A 15,773-nucleotide genomic window follows, 5' to 3' on the forward strand; every position below is an offset into this window, starting at 1 on the left:
TTATTTGACCTGTTTTGAATTTGCATATGTAAACTGATCCCGTATTGCAGCTGTTTGTATCCCAGTGGAATGTGATATGGCAAAATATTAGGGCAATACGCATAGAATATATCAATTAACGTGTCTCTTACTTTGCAGACTTATCGTGGTTCTGACATAGACATCTTTTCTTTTGGAAACCCGTTAAACACAGCAGCACTCTTCATAATATTACTGCACCTCCTGATTGAGAGTAAAACTTTGGTAAGAATGTTCTTCATCCATTCTAAAGGGTATATTCCTCCCCTGGTGTGTGTATACAACTCTCATTAAAGCCAAACAAGGGAAGAACTGTCTCTATATGAAAGCAAATAAATATATTAAAGGGTGAAATGCTGATCGCTTTACTCATGTGAGCAGCCCATTGGAGCCAACGGGATTACTCGCATGAGTAAGGCAAGCAAGCTCTGCCACCATTATTGTTAATAAATAACAAAATAATCCTGCTCTTAACAGCTTCTGTTGCTTTGGTGCTTTAAGTTTAGTTTTGCAAAGGGGAAAACAGATATCAAGATACCCTGCCTCTATCAGTTCCTAAGGCTTGATTTTTATAAACAATAAATGTGGAATGCTAGTTTTGAATGCTGGGAACCGATAAACAGTTTGTAGCCAAGATGAACAATTCAAAGGTGTCTTCCCTGCCGGAATAAAAAAAGCTGTTTTATGCCATAAAACTGTCATCTGAGTGTTTGTTTAAGTCTGCCCAAGCTAAGACAACAATAGATAGTATTCCAGTTCGATTGGATTAATTTAATTTCTTTTTAAACAAGTAAGGGTAAAACAGTGACTGTTTCTCGTAATTCCGGAGAAAAATGTAATCATCCCGTTTAAAGTTGGAGGATGCAGGATGGTGGTTGTTGCAGAAATATAAATAAAAATGACAGTTTCATTCTTGAGTTGTTTCACAGTAGATGAAATGTCAAGCTGTATTCTAAAGTCTTTTGGCTTAAAGATTTGTGTGTATAAGCCAAGCCTTTTTATCTTGGATACGGAGGGCATGATAGCATCACAAAAATCCCTTTGTTTAGCAAACTATGGATGATATTAATGTCTCCATGCTCTGAGTGGCACAAATGAACTTCTTTTGGCATTTAGAGTTGTCAACAAGCTGTTGCACCAGCAACAGATTATTTTCTTAGTAACTAATGTACTCTAAATTGCAAAACAAAACAAAAGAAATCTGAGACAAATATGCAGTTATTCTGTGTTTTAAATCAAACTGTGCAGCGGTATCATGTGAAGCTTTTGTTCTGCTTGTTTGTAAAGGCCTTCTCTTATGCTTATGAGTAATGCAGTCATCTGAAGCACTTGGCATTGAAAAGTCTTTTAGCATGGTATCATTAATTGTATATTTAATAGACAAAATTTAATAAAAGGTTGATGGGGGAAGAATTTAAATTATATGGCTGTGTTTCCTGTCAACTGGAGAGGGAAGAAACCCTTCTCCCTGGGAATATTTTATCTAAAATCAAGGGAGTGCTATCTGTCTGAACTGATTTAGATTTACTTCAGTTCAAGACTGTGCGTGCGTGTGTGTGTGTGTCCACTCACACACACGCACATATACACTTTTCTGTTTGTAATAACTTTAATCCTGAATCTCTGATTCTTGTCTTGTTTCCCCTGTCCCTCCTTTCCACACTTATAGACTTGGATACACATGGCCGTTATGATAGGTAGCATCTTATTTTACTTTGTCTTCGCACTGACTTTTGGAGCAACCTGCAAAACCTGTAATCCACCATCAAATCCCTATTGGATCATGGAAAAGCACTTGACAGACCCAGTGTTTTATCTGGTTTGCATCATTACTACTTGTGTTGCTCTTCTACCAAGGTACTTTGTTGTTTTATAACCACTAGTATTAACCGGCTCTGGTTTTCATTGTGGTTATGATGCTATAAATCTCTGTGGTGGTGTCTTGTCTTTTGAACATATAAAATTGCACAGCCTGGTAGTGCAGGCATAAATGAGCCCATATGTATGCAAGGGAATGTTATTTGGGATCTTCTCCAGTTAAATTTAAACAAGTACAAAATTGCTCTAATGACTTGGTCTAAATCCTGCTTCTCATGTTTAAGTCAATAATTTACCTTAATCACTTTTCAAAGGTCAGAATTGATATCCAAAGAAGTTATGTAAGATGGCAGAGCAAGTCATGTACATGCCACAGAGAAGCTATTTATGGGCCTGTTTTTACTACTGAAACAGTTTTTTCAAATGTTTTCTTCCTTTTTTTTTAAAAAAGCTTGAACCCAGGATTTTTGTAAATGGACAAAATATTCAAAAAATCTCTGTGGATTCCTAAAAGTTATTAGGAGATTACTGCTGTGGAATATACAACTTGTCCCTCCCAATTGTGGGTTGGAGCACAGCATACCTAGGATACACATTTTGCTTTAGGACATAAACATATCACTCTGGTTTTCAACCTTGGTTCGGACCTTGCAACTAACCAGCTGATGGTGGTACTGTAGGCCTGGGCTGAGTTGTATCAGAGAAGCCCACATAATCCCTTCCACACTGTGCCTGGCTCCAGATGGAGCCACTAACCCCTTGCTTTCCCTTCTAAATTAATTTAAAAACAAATCCCCAAAGTGTCTTTTTTCTGTAGCAATAATGAGCTAAGGCAGGAGACTGCTTTCAACACATTGGCTATTTTCAATCAAACAGACTAGTGAGTGAAGCATAAGGGTTCTGGTTTTAGAAGTGGCTGATTCTTCACGTTAGACTAAATGCAAAGTTTTTAGACTTTTTATAAATAAGGTTCTTTGAGTCACTTTCAATCTTCCACTGCCAGAAAAGTTTCAGCAGTGTTGCCAAAACAGATTGTTTTTGTTCTGAGACCTACAGGGCTTGCTTTTCAGCATTACTGAGAGCCTATGGCTACCACTGACTTCAGCTGCAGTGCAAGTACACACTGTCCCTGGTCATCAGAGCCTAGGGGTGTCACGTCCAACATGCAAAAAACGGAGACACTGAAATCAGTGACCACTTTTAAAAATCTTGGTCCTAACAACCTGTTCTTGTGCAAAACTGCAGGCACAGTTATTTGTGTGTGCAAGCCTAAAGGTCATTGCTGCAGGGGTGACTGCAGCTTTGGGATTGCAGGGCTATCGCTGCAGCCTGGGTGATAGGAGAGATGTCTCCTCTCCTTTCCCTCCATGCTCCTGTTTGGTCCTTTAGCACTGCTGAGAAGAGCTTGAATCTGCTTCTGAATGGCTTACTGGAAACCTCTGTTTATATTCTAGATACTTGTTCAGAGTTCTTCAGGGGGCTTTGTTTCCATCTCCAGTGTTGAGAGCCAAGCACCTTGACAGACTGAACCCGGAGGAGCAGAAGGAAGCAATTAAAAAGTGGAAGGACGATCATGTTGGGAAGTGCAGAATGGGATTCCAGGTCTGCTGAAGATGCTGCATCAGTAAGAGAAAGCACTGACCACTCTTCATACATCCCAGTGTCTAAGACACCTTTTCATACCTGTCCAGTAGACAGGTCAGTGCAGAAGGCTTCTTTCATATCAGACATACAGGATGAATTCGGGGATGTGAACAGCCTGACTTGTGAGAGAGCAGCATTTCTGAACTCCTCGAAGGAAACCTATTCAGAAACATATAGCACTAATAATTCTTGTGCCGGCATCCCAGAGTTTACTTTTGCAAAGGGCAGCAATGAAATTTCTCGAATAAATAAGGCCAGTTTGAATTGTTCTTTGACTGAACAGGATGTTTTAACATACCCTGCAAAGCTGGAATGTTAACTGTTTTAAAAAAACAAAAGCATCGGTGCATTACATTACATTCGAGTTTTTTGTTGTTGGTGGGTTTTGAGGTTTTTTGGTCAAGTCAGTTGATGCACAAATTTATTCAGAAGCCTTTTGTATTTTTTAAAACCTTTTAAGTAACTTAATGAGGTATCCAGAGTGTAAATGGGCATGAAGCATTGTGAAAGTACCAGCTTTATTAAGAACTCATCATTTTTGGTATGTGCTAACTGCATAACATAGTAACTTTGATAAAAATGAAAGTGATGTAATTTAAAGGCTATCCTGGTGGAGACACTTTTACCAGTTGACCCTGACTTTGTCATCCTGAGCTTCACCCAGTGTTGCTGCAATGTTGTGATCTGTAGTGATGTTATGATGACGACTAGTGCTGATAAGGTCCACTGCACTCTCCAGGACCTCTTTGCAAAACATTTTTTATCCTGATTATTCTCTTTGTGATCATAATATTTGTGTGAGGAAGATCATACCAGCAAGATTTACAGAACACATTGGTCATGTTCAAAGTCCATTTTATGAAAAAATAAAACCTTCAGTATCATGTGGGCTCTCACTTTTTTGGTACACTAATACAATAGGATCGGGATATTTCTACATCTGGAGCTGCTTAGCACAGGCAGGGCCAAGTTGGTTTCTGAATGTCTGTTGTGGGTGAGTGGTCATGTCAGTAATTCCTATTTGCTGTGGTTTGTTTTGTTTTTCACTTGGATTGTGAGGATAAATAAGTCCTATCTTTTCACCTGCCAACTGACTAACCACCTTCTCGTTAATATTGTTTTGTAAAGCTCCACCTCTCACATTGTCCCTGGTGACTTCCTGAAAATCATTAATGAAGACACGGCCTAGGATAATGCCTCCTTCCCAAGAACCACGGCTTTGCTAAGATTGTCACCTCCTTGGGCAGCTTTCAGGAGCCTGCGGGGGTTGGAAGGTGAAGAGAATAATGATTCACTTAGAGGAAATCCATCTTCCCACCCCCCAGGACAATTTCTTTTCTTTATTTACAAAAAAAAAAGAGAGATGGAGTCCTGAAACAAACAACTGACATCTCCCCTCCATGCCTATCATCTACCTCAAGCCTTTGATGTAATGCTTACCATTGCAATATGGTCCTGATTCAGGATACTTAAGCACCTGGTTAAATCCATCCCTATTCAGGATATCTTGACTTTAAGCATGAACTGACGTTTTCTCCTGAACATGGCTGCTTTCCTGAATCAGGGTCTGTCTGAGTACTGTAGGCATCAGCATAACAACTTTGTATCATCAGAGCTCCCTTCATTTATTTAATTTATATTTCATTCGAATCAGTGCATTTCTTGGGTGGTTGGAGCAATTCGTCTGTTTGCCTCATGCCTCACAATGTTCCCAAGATGAACTAGTATCATTTTTGTTGTTGTGTTGCTTAACTACTTTTTGGCCAACTACTTTTCTCCCAGCTGAGAATAGTTTCTAACTTTATAGATTCATACAGATCACATTGGTTACAAGAAACTTCTAATGGAGTTGTAAGAACATTGGGTGCCAATCCAGGTGAGCTTGACTGTCTCAGTAGCACCCTCGCTCACCAATATCGCTGAACAAAAATTCTGCTATTGCCTTGATCTCACACACCTATTTGTGTGATGTAAATAAGGCTATGTTTTAGTCACGGGTATTTTTAGTAAAAGTCATGGACAGGTCACGGGCAGTCAACAAAAATTCACGGCCTGTGATCTGTCCATGATTTTACTATATACCCCTGACTAAAACTTGGGGAGGAGGTGTGGGGGATGGCGACACATGGCCCGGGACCCCTGCTGGTGCGGTGGGGGGGAGAGTTGGTGGGGCCAGCAGGCTCCTTACCTGGGTCCACGCCTCCCCCAATCCCTAGCAGGAACAGGTTTGGGTGTGGGAGGGGGCAGGGAGTTGGGGCATGGGACGGGGTGAGGCGGGCTCTGGGCGATGCTTACCTGGGGGACTCCCCAGAAGCGCTGGCATCCCCCTCGCTTAGCTGCTAGGCGGAGGCATGGCTGCCTCCACCTGTAGGTGCTGCCCCTTCAGCTCCCAGTGGCTGTGATTCCTGGCCAATGGGAGCTGCGAAGCCACTGCTCTGAGTGCAGGCAGCCCGCAGAGCTGCCAGGCACACTGGCCACTGCAGAAGTCACGGAGGTCACAGAAAGTCAAGGAATCCGTGACTTCCATGATCTGTGACAAACCCCCAACCTTAGTTGTAAACAAAACTCCATTAACTTAGGGGACATCAAACACTGGTCTGTTGCAAGGATTCTCAGGTTTTTTTCATAGCACAGACCTCTCCTCCCATTTGCTGTTGCATGGGCACCTTAATGCTGACAGCTGAATAAAGTAGACTGTTAGCTACAGCAGCTCTTCAGGTAGAATATAGGGGAGTGACATAATGCATATTTAACTGTGTTTAATATGAAGTTTTTGTTTCTGAAAGAACAAATCACTGCATCTCTTTTTATTCTTCATATAATTTGTATCCTCCTCCCACACCTCTTCTGTTTCTCTCCCTGGTTCCCCTTCATGTGCTTTTCTGTTGACTGGCCCAATCCCTTCTGCCCTACCTACACTTACTACTTGACATTTGATGCCAATTCACCAGGATGTGCTGCCTCATTTCCTTCTCTTTTTGATAATCTTCTCCAAAGGGTGATTGACAGCTCCAGTCCCTGAGGACATCCTGTTATATCACAGCCGCCCCTAGCAGAAGTGGCTAGAATGACTCATCTTCTTTACTGTCAGCTGCTTTTGCAGGCCTCCAGACGCTTCTTTAAATTAACAGCCTAGATTCCTATAGAAACTACTAGAAACACAGAAGAGATTCAGCACCATATGACCTTTCAGCTGTTCTGCAAACCACTGGTAGGAACCGCAGGTTGAGAATCTGGGTCTGTTTCTTTAGCCCAGGCTGTTTAAAATATTGCCTGTTTGTTTTTTTTAATTACTTTATGTTACATAGCCAATTCATGGAGCACTGTAGGGAATAATTAGAGTCTAGGGCCTACTGAAATAAACACAACTCAAAAAGTGCAGCTCCTATTAAATTATTAGTATTTGAGCCCATTTTCTGTTCTGTTTCCTTCTGAAATTTTCTGCTTGCAAGAATGTATGGTTGGTTGGTTGGCTGGTTGTACGTAGATGCTTTAGGGTACCGGAAAGCCTCTGCCTTTAATTGCAGCATGAGATTTTTTTTCAATGTTTAACATTACATTATTTTTCACCTTTTAAGACTTCTGAAAGAATTTAAACAAATGCTATGAGGGCTGGTGGGTTGCTGTTGAACTGATATTTAAAGGCATTATTATAAGTTCATACAAATTCAGATCACCACATGCTATCATTGAGTGCTAATTTTAAAACAAGTCCTCTTTCAGAATGCAGTTGAGAGCAGTAAGGAAATCTCTATTTTTGTTTGGTGTGTTGTAGCCATGTTGGTCCAAGGACGTTAGACAAACAAGATGAGTGAGGTAATATCTTTTATTGGACCAGCTTGTTTTGTGAAAGAGACAAGCTTTCAAGCTTACACAGGGCATTTCTTCAGGTTTGGGAAAGGTATTCAGAGTGTCACAGCTAAATACAAAGGTAGAACAGATGGTGCAAGAGCACATGTGAGGTGCAGGAGATAGTTCCTCAGTTTTTCTGAAGTCTAACCCTCTGACTACAGAGGGATAGCTCAGCGGTTTGAGCATTGGCCTGCTAAACCCAGAGTTGTGAGTTCAATCCTTGAGGGGGCCATTTGGGGATTTAGTTGAGGATTGGTCCTGCTATGAGCAGGGGGTTGTACTAGATGATCTCCTGAGGTCCCTTCCAACCCTAATAATCTATGATTCTATGAAATATGCTGAACAGCTAAGCAGAAGGATTTCAGAAAAACAGAGGAACCATCTCCTGCACCTGAGTGTGTGTGTGTATGTGTATGTAATACACTACAAAACTACATAGTTGCACTGGCGCAAAACTCTAATGAAAACATGCTGCACCAGCACAAAAGGTTTATACCAGTGCACTGTAATCTGATAACATACAGATCTGTGTTTCCTTGATTTAGAGAGGGCTTAAGTCATTTTATGAGAATCCATTGTAGCATAATAGGGTGACCAGACAGCAAGTATGAAAAATTGGGACAGGGAATGGGGTTATAGGCACCTATATAACACACAGCCCCAAATATCGGGACTGTATGCATCTTTATACTGGTATAAACTGCATCCACACTTGTATTGCATTTTCACTATGCACAGCTGGGGCACTGTGGCCCCGTAGTGTAGCTGCTCCCAGCCGTGATAGGGATTTTTCCATTGAGGCTGGTAGTTCATCTCTGAGCGGCGGTAGCCAGGTTGACAGAATTCTTTCACTGACCTAGTGAGTCTACAGTGGGGCTTAGGTTGGCATAGCTATGGCTTTGGGATGTGTGTGTGTGAACTTTTCACACCCGTGAGTGTGGTAGTTACGTCAGCCTAACTTTTTAAGTGCAGACCAGACCTAGAGCATTGCACTTATACAGTTAAGTGGTTTTTTTTTTTTTGTTTTTAAAAATTGTGTAGACTAGCCCTACAAGTTAATGTTTTTAATCAGTTTGAGTAAATGTCTCTTTAACAGCTAAATGTTAGGACTTGGGATGTCACCACTTCACTTGTTTCATCCGTCAGCACTAAATTTCCCAGGCTATACATGACCTGAACGTCTAATTTTTTTAAAAAAATAAGTCTTTTAAAACTATTTTTTCTGGCCACCTTTATGTAACATAAAAATGGACACAACCTCCCTATTTTTTTTTAAATTCATTTTTAATTTTGATGTTTTTTTTAAATCTTGAATACAAGCAAATCCTGATTGACTTGAGTTTTGACTTTTTTATATTAGTGTTTTCCAGAGCAAATTTTAATGTTACTATAAATCTCCAAAAGTAAAGAACCATAAAGGAAATATTGTTTTTTAAAAAAACCCCAAAACTTAAGATTTATTACAGACTAATGCTGCTATTGTTAAGACAAAAACTGTTTTGCAGACTGGTAAGTAAGTCATGCCTTTCATTTAATAGGTGTTTTCCAACATAGCAAGTTTTTTTTCTTTACGTAGTTTGACTGTTGTAAAAAGGTGAATCTGTGTAAGTAGTCTCAGCACAGACAACCAGCTCCCACCATTTGAATGGAGTTTGAGAGCACACACCACCAGCCACTGTCATTTTTGTAATAGGGAGATAACATGTTTCACTATTTCTGATTGCAGTAGACTTTATGCCTAGCAATACTTAGCCACTGTCCATAGCTCAGTTGTGCAAACAGTAGTGCTTTCAAGGGGTATAATAGGTGGCTTGCCCCTTAAAGACTAAAGGCCTGGGGGGTCAACCAACCCTGATTACTAAAGAGGCACACCTGAGTAAGAATCCCAGTTTTCCCTGTAAGAGCAGCAGGAAGTTATAGAGTCCTCAGGGGGAAATGTGTGTGGAGGGGAGTTGAGGAAACTAGAGAGTGAGAGGCCCCTGCAGGGAAGATGCCCCAGCTAGGAAGCTATATAGCAGGGAAGACTCTGAAACACAGGGGACTTTGGATCTGTGTCCAGATTGAGGCTGGAGGGAAGATTGTGTTTGATTTTGAACTTTACGTTAACAGCCTTCCTGAGGATCTGGTTTATGTTACTAGACTTATGAAAACTTCTTTTTGAGTTTGAGGCACCAAGAGGAGAAACAGAGGTGAGGGACTGCTTGCAGGGCTGCCGTGAGCCCACCAGAGGGCACCTGGGAAGTGAAAGGGCCACTCCGTGACAAAGGGCTTGACTTTAAAGCTAGGGAAAAAACACAGAGGATGTTAATGAGGCCAGTTTGCTAGTCAGATGTTCTCACTCCATCTATGATGTATGTGTCTTAGACATTAGTGTGAAGTTGAAAGGTTAGTTACACTGAAGCATTAACTTTAACTTTGTGTTCTTGTACAAAGTGGAAAATAATCGTTCACCTCAAGCATAGCTTTTCAGTAAAAATGCACTAGGAGCCTCAGGCTATCATATAAGTTGATTCAAAGTCATGAAAGTACAACTGTAACATACAGGGGATGGAAGGCTTCATGTAATCTTTATGTCTAGTTCTATTACACTACAGCTAGTGAGTTGAGTGGCTGTATTTTGCTCTCTGCACATTTACATAGTGCTGAAACTCTGCCTATTGTTTGTCCGTATCAAGGCTAATCATTTTGAAATAATGTCATCAGAGAAATACTGATCTAAAGATATTCAGAGAAGGTTATAGGGTTTAGTAGGTTTTTTTTTTAATTTCCCACTACAAAAATGTAATTTTAATCCAAAATATTTGTAAGCAGTCACACTTCTTATCTTCCTATTAATATTCTGTATTGATAACACCCCTGAGAAATATGGGTAAGTTGTAGAGACAGAACCTGAGCAGACCGATACTGTGCTATATGGTTTCAGGGCTATTTAAAACACACAATCACAAGAGAGTAGAGGTATAGCCTTGCCTTTACCGCCTTCCATTTGAACTGAGTCTCTGGCAAGAATAAAAACGTGTTTATTTTAGATCACAGGAATTATTGGACAAGTGTTGTACATATTTGTTTAATATGGGTAGAAATAAACACATCTGCCTAGTTGGTGCGATGTTAATTCCATGTGAAGCTGTAGCTGTGACAGAAGTGAAACAACAAATGTGTTTTTATCACCTTAAAATGGGGATACAATTGTTAGATAATTCTGATTGTCAGAGATATGACAATACATAGGAAAGGACTAATACATTGGAATGAGGGAGTAAGTTTGACTCTTTAAAACCTACATACACTATTATGTGCACATGTAGAGGGGGAAAAAGCAGTATAAAAATACATCTATAAAATTACAAATATCTTTTCATGGAATGTTGTGGCAGAAATGATTTGGAAAAAAACTGTCTACTCCTTTCTAATGCCACTTGGGATGCATCCTTTCCTAACAAAGGTGATTATATTCAATGGACTATATGGTGCCACTGGATTTTAAGCAAATTCATTTATTTTAGTGGGGAATTCTGCTTGAAAACTGGTGGTAGGCTGAGGCTCAAGTAATCAATGAGGAAATAAGAAATTACCTTAACTATTATTTCTTGGCAGTGCTTACATATATATAGAATGGCTGTCAGTGTTCCAGTGCTTTACAATAAAATCAAAGCCAACTTTAAGTACCTCTTTTGGTGAACAGAGATGGCAGGAGAGGCCATTCATTTCATGACAGCATCTTTTCAATTTTTTTCCTAATACTGAAAACAAAACTTCCTAAAAAATCCTGTATTTCAGAACCCAGCTCCAATCTGTTACTGCAAGGCTGTCAAACTGGCCCTTATGGGCTGGAGCTTCAGAGGGTTTGTACAGTATGGTTCCTTTGACTTTAACTGAGCTACACCAGGTTACACCAGCTGAGCCTATGGAGAAAGCTGGAGCCTGGGCTACTGGAAGTTGTAATTTCCACATCTTTTTGCATTTGAGATTAGGGTGTCGACAATCTAGCTCATCTTGCATGAGTTAGATGCAGCCCTGAACTAGAGAAATGTGGACCCAGCTGTATTTAGAGGTCAGGGAGAGTTATTTTGCCATCCCCTAAGCCCATAATATACAATGAAACATACTGTCATGTCACTAGGTTTTCTTTCTCATAGTGACACTGCAATGCAACAGTGACTTAAAAGTCCATAACACTATTAATATTTATGAACACTGAATATTTCTATAGGACACTGGTACATGTTACATTAGGCTAATCAAAGCAGAAATTACTGAATTTTAGAGGTAAATGTTTCACCTAACAGTAGTCTGAACTAATTGTAGCGTGACAGAATCTAAAGCATCCATTTACCCAGTTGTCTCAAAGAATGACACATTCTCCCATGCTGGTTGTATTTTTCACAAGGCCCTGCTATGCTAACACAGGAGCAAACTCGAGATAGCAGAGGGCTAATTTTAATATAGACCTTAATGTCATCTTTGAGAAGGGATTGATTTTATTCTTCACTGCAAGAATTGTGGGCTAAAACTGTGTGTGCTACTGTTGATTTTTCCCAAAAAGTTTTATAGTTTTACTAAGTCTGTGCTACAGCTTAATTTAAATATCTGAAAGGCAGAAAATCAGCTGATTCTTCCTTTAAGCCTTGGGTTGTGCTTAGAATGCACACAATGGAGCTAAAGGAAAAGTCAAAAAGGATTGCAAAAATAGTGTTCTGCCCCAATGTACCTTCAGGGGCAGACAGTTTAATCAATTTATTTTTGCTGCGTTTTCCATACCTCTCCAACAACACAGGGCTTGTAACTTTCTCTCAAGTTTCTTGGTTGTGCAATCTTCAAAGGCCAATGATTTTTGCCTCTTGTATGCCAGCACAACACTACCCTTCTGGCATTAGTTTAGTAGAAAGGTGTGAATGTATATTTGTCTTTCAATCCATTCAATGAAGTGTGACACATTGCTATAAACTCCAGGTCCCAAAACTTTGGAAAAGCAGACAGAGCCCCACGAGGTTAAACCAAACAATGTCCAGCGTCCTGGAGGCTGCTCACAGACGAGAGGTCCGCCACTGTCGCCCTGTAATGGGAGACGGAAAAACACAACCTGCTTTTCGTAACTAATGCAGCTGTAAAAATGGGTTTCAGCTTATCTATACAACAGCCTACAAACTGGACCGCTAATATTTTGAAACAGTGTCAATACGGGTTGGTTGGCTGTTATGTTCATAGAAAAAAATAAATATTCACACAAACTAAAGAGAAAAAATCCGCCTACTCCTTAACACGCACTACTATTTAGAGGCTTCAAGCAGTAGACTATAAGTAAGGCTATGTTTTAGTTTAGTCAGTAAAAGTCAGGGACAGGTCACAGGCAGTAAACAAAAATTCATGGCCCCCGACCTGTCCCTGACTTCTACTATGTAGCCCTGACTCAAGCTGGGGAGAGAAAGGAGGGTCAGGGCAAAGCTGGGAGGCAAGATCAAACCAGTATCTTAGATGCCTATATACAAATGCAAGAAGTATGGGTAATAAGCAGGAAGAACTGGAAGTGCTAATAAATAAATACAACTATGACGTTGGCATTACTGAAACTTGGTGGGATAATGCACACGACTGGAATGTTGGTGTGGACGGGTATAGTTTGCTCAGGAAGGATAGACATGAAAAAGGGAGGAGGTGTTGCCTTATATATTAAAAATGTACACACTTGGACTGAGGTGGAGATGGACATAGGAGATGGAAGTGTTGAGAGTCTCTGGGTTAGGCTAAAAGGGGTAAAAAACACGGGTGATGTCGTGCTGGGAGTCTACTACAGGCCACCTAATCAGGCGGAAGAGGTGGATGAGGCTTTTTTCGAACAACTAACAAAATCATCCAAAGCCCAAGATTTGGTGGTGATGGGGGACTTCAACTATCCAGATATATGTTGGGAAAATAACACCGCGGGGCACAGACTATCCAATAAGTTCCTGGACTGCATTGCAGACAACTTTTTATTTCAGAAAGTTGAAAAATCTACTAGGGGGGAAGCTGTTCTAGACTTGATTTTAACAAATAGGGAGGAAGTTGTTGAGAATTTGAAAGTAGAAGGAAGCTTGGGTGAAAGTGATCATGAAATCATAGAGTTTGCAATTCTAAGGAAGGGTAGAAGGGAGTACAGCAAAATAGAGACAATGGATTTCAGGAGGGCGGATTTTGGTAAGCTCAGAGAGATGATAGGTAAGGTCCCATGAGAATCAAGACTGAGGGGAAAAACAACTGAGGAGAGTTGGCAGTTTTTCAAAGGGACGCTATTAAGGGCCCAAAAGCAAGCTATTCCGATGGTTAGGAAAGATAGAAAATGTGGCAAAAGACCACCTTGGCTTAACCACGAGATCTTGCGTGACCTACAAAATAAAAAGGCGTCATATAAAAAATGGAAACTAGGTCAGATCACAAAGAACGAATATAGGCAAATAACACAGGAATGCAGAGGCAAGATTAGAAAGGCAAAGGCACAAAATGAGCTCAAACTAGCTATGGGAATAAAGGGAAACAAGAAGACTTTTTATCAATACATTAGAAGCAAGAGGAAGACCAAAGACAGAGTAGGCCCACTGCTCAGTGAGGAGGGGGAAACAGTAACAGGAGACTTGGAAATGGCAGAGATGCTTAATGACTTCTTTGTTTCGGTCTTCACTGAGAAGTCTGAAGGAATATCTAGTATAGTGAATGCTTACGGGAAGAGGGTAGGTTTAGAAGAGAAAATAAAAAAAGAGCAAGTAAAAAATCACTTAGAAAAGTTAGATGCCTGCAAGTCACCAGGGCCTGATGAAATGCCTCCTAGAATACTCTAATAGAGGAGGTATCTGAGCCTCTAGCTATTATCTTTGGGAAATCATGGGAGACGGGGGAGATTCCAGAAGACTGGAAGGGGGCAAATATAGTGCCCATCTATAAAAAGGAAAATAAAAACAACCCAGGAAACTACAGACCAGTTAGTTTAACTTCTGTGCCAGGGAAGATAATGTAGCAGGTAATTAAAGAAATCATCTGCAAACACTTGGAAGGTGGTAAGGTGATAGGGAATAGCCAGCATGGATTTGTAAAGAACAAATCGTGTCAAACTAATCTGGTAACATTCTTTGATAGGATAATGAGCCTTGTGGATAAGGGAGAAGCGGTGGATGTGATATACCTAGACTTTAGTAAGGCATTTGATATGGTCTTGCATGATATTCTTATAGATAAACTAGGAAAGTACAATTTAGATGGGGCTACTATAAGGTGGGTGCATAACTGGCTGGATAACCGTACTCAAGAGAGTAGTTATTAATGGCTCCTAATCCTGCTGGAAAGGTATAACAAGTGGGGTTCCGCAGAGGTCTGTTTTGGGACCAGCTCTGTTCAATATCTTCATCAACGATTTAGATGTTGGCATAGAAAGTACGCTCATTAAGTTTGCGGACGATACCAAACTGGGAGGGATTGCAACTGCTTTGGAGGACAGGGTCAAAATTCAAAATGATCTGGACAAATTGGAGAAATGGTCTGAGGTAAACAGGATGAAGTTCAATAAAGATAAATGCAAAGTGCTCCACTTAGGAAGGAACAATCAGTTTCACACATACAGAATGGGAAGAGACTGTCTAGGAAGGAGTATGGCAGAAAGAGATCTAGGGGTCATAGTGGACCACAAGCTTAATATGAGTCAACAGTGTGATACTGTTGCAAAAAAGCAAACGTGATTCTGGGATGCATTAACAGGTGTGTTGTAAACAAGACATGAGAAGTCATTCTTCCGCTTTACTCTGCGCTGGTTAGGCCTCAACTGGAGTATTGTGTCCAGCTCTGGGCACCGCATTTCAAGAAAGATATGGAGAAATTGGAGAGGGTCCAGAGAAGAGCAACAAGAATGATTAAAGGTCTTGAGAACATGACCTATGAAGGAAGGCTGAAGGAATTGGGTTTGTTTAGTTTGGAAAAGAGAAGACTGAGAGGGGACATGATAGCAGTTTTCAGGTATCTAAAAGGGTGTCATCAGGAGGAGGGAGAAACCTTGTTCACCTTAGCCTCCAATGATAGAACAAGAAGCAATGGGCTTAAACTGCAGCAAGGGAGATTTAGGTTGGACATTAGGAAAAAGTTCCTAACTGTCAGGGTAGTTAAACACTGGAATAGATTGCCTAGGGAAGTTGTGGAATCTCCATCTCTGGAGATATTTAAGAGTAGTTTAGATAAATGTCTATTAGGGATGGTCTAGACAGTATTTGGTCCTGCCATGAGGGCGGGGGACTGGACTCGATGACCTCTCGAGCTCCCTTCCAGTCCTAGAGTCTATGAGAGGTGCCAGGGGTGCTTGGGGAGGCAGGAGCCAGTGTGCGGCCCAGGACCTGTGTTGGGGGAGGGGCATAGAGTGGCCCAGGCCCCACTGGTGCTGGGGGGCGGGGGAGAAATGGCAAGGCTGGCAGGCTCCTGACCTA

The 15,773-nt window shown here is 40.8% G+C and overlaps 2 protein-coding genes across 2 annotated transcripts in view; one reads left to right on the top strand and one right to left on the bottom strand.

The window, feature by feature from the left end:
* Positions 1–4,358, top strand: part of ATP10D (ATPase phospholipid transporting 10D (putative)) — a 91,591-nt gene extending 87,233 nt beyond the window's left edge. Inside the window, exons 21-23 of the mRNA XM_030564351.1 lie at positions 139–243; positions 1,688–1,875; positions 3,291–4,358. Of these exons, the coding sequence (XP_030420211.1) occupies positions 139–243; positions 1,688–1,875; positions 3,291–3,447 (450 nt within the window). The 3' untranslated portion in view covers positions 3,448–4,358. The remainder of the gene's footprint in view (positions 1–138; positions 244–1,687; positions 1,876–3,290) is intronic.
* A 5,806-nt stretch (positions 4,359–10,164) lies between these two features.
* CORIN (corin, serine peptidase) overlaps positions 10,165–15,773 on the bottom strand; it is a 289,680-nt gene continuing 284,071 nt past the window's right edge. The window contains 1 exon segment of the mRNA XM_030564547.1: positions 10,165–12,388. Within this exon segment, the coding sequence (XP_030420407.1) occupies positions 12,206–12,388 (183 nt within the window). The 3' untranslated portion in view covers positions 10,165–12,205.

The sequence above is a fragment of the Gopherus evgoodei genome, chromosome 5 (assembly GCF_007399415.2).
Source record: "Gopherus evgoodei ecotype Sinaloan lineage chromosome 5, rGopEvg1_v1.p, whole genome shotgun sequence".
NCBI lineage: Eukaryota > Metazoa > Chordata > Testudines > Testudinidae > Gopherus > Gopherus evgoodei.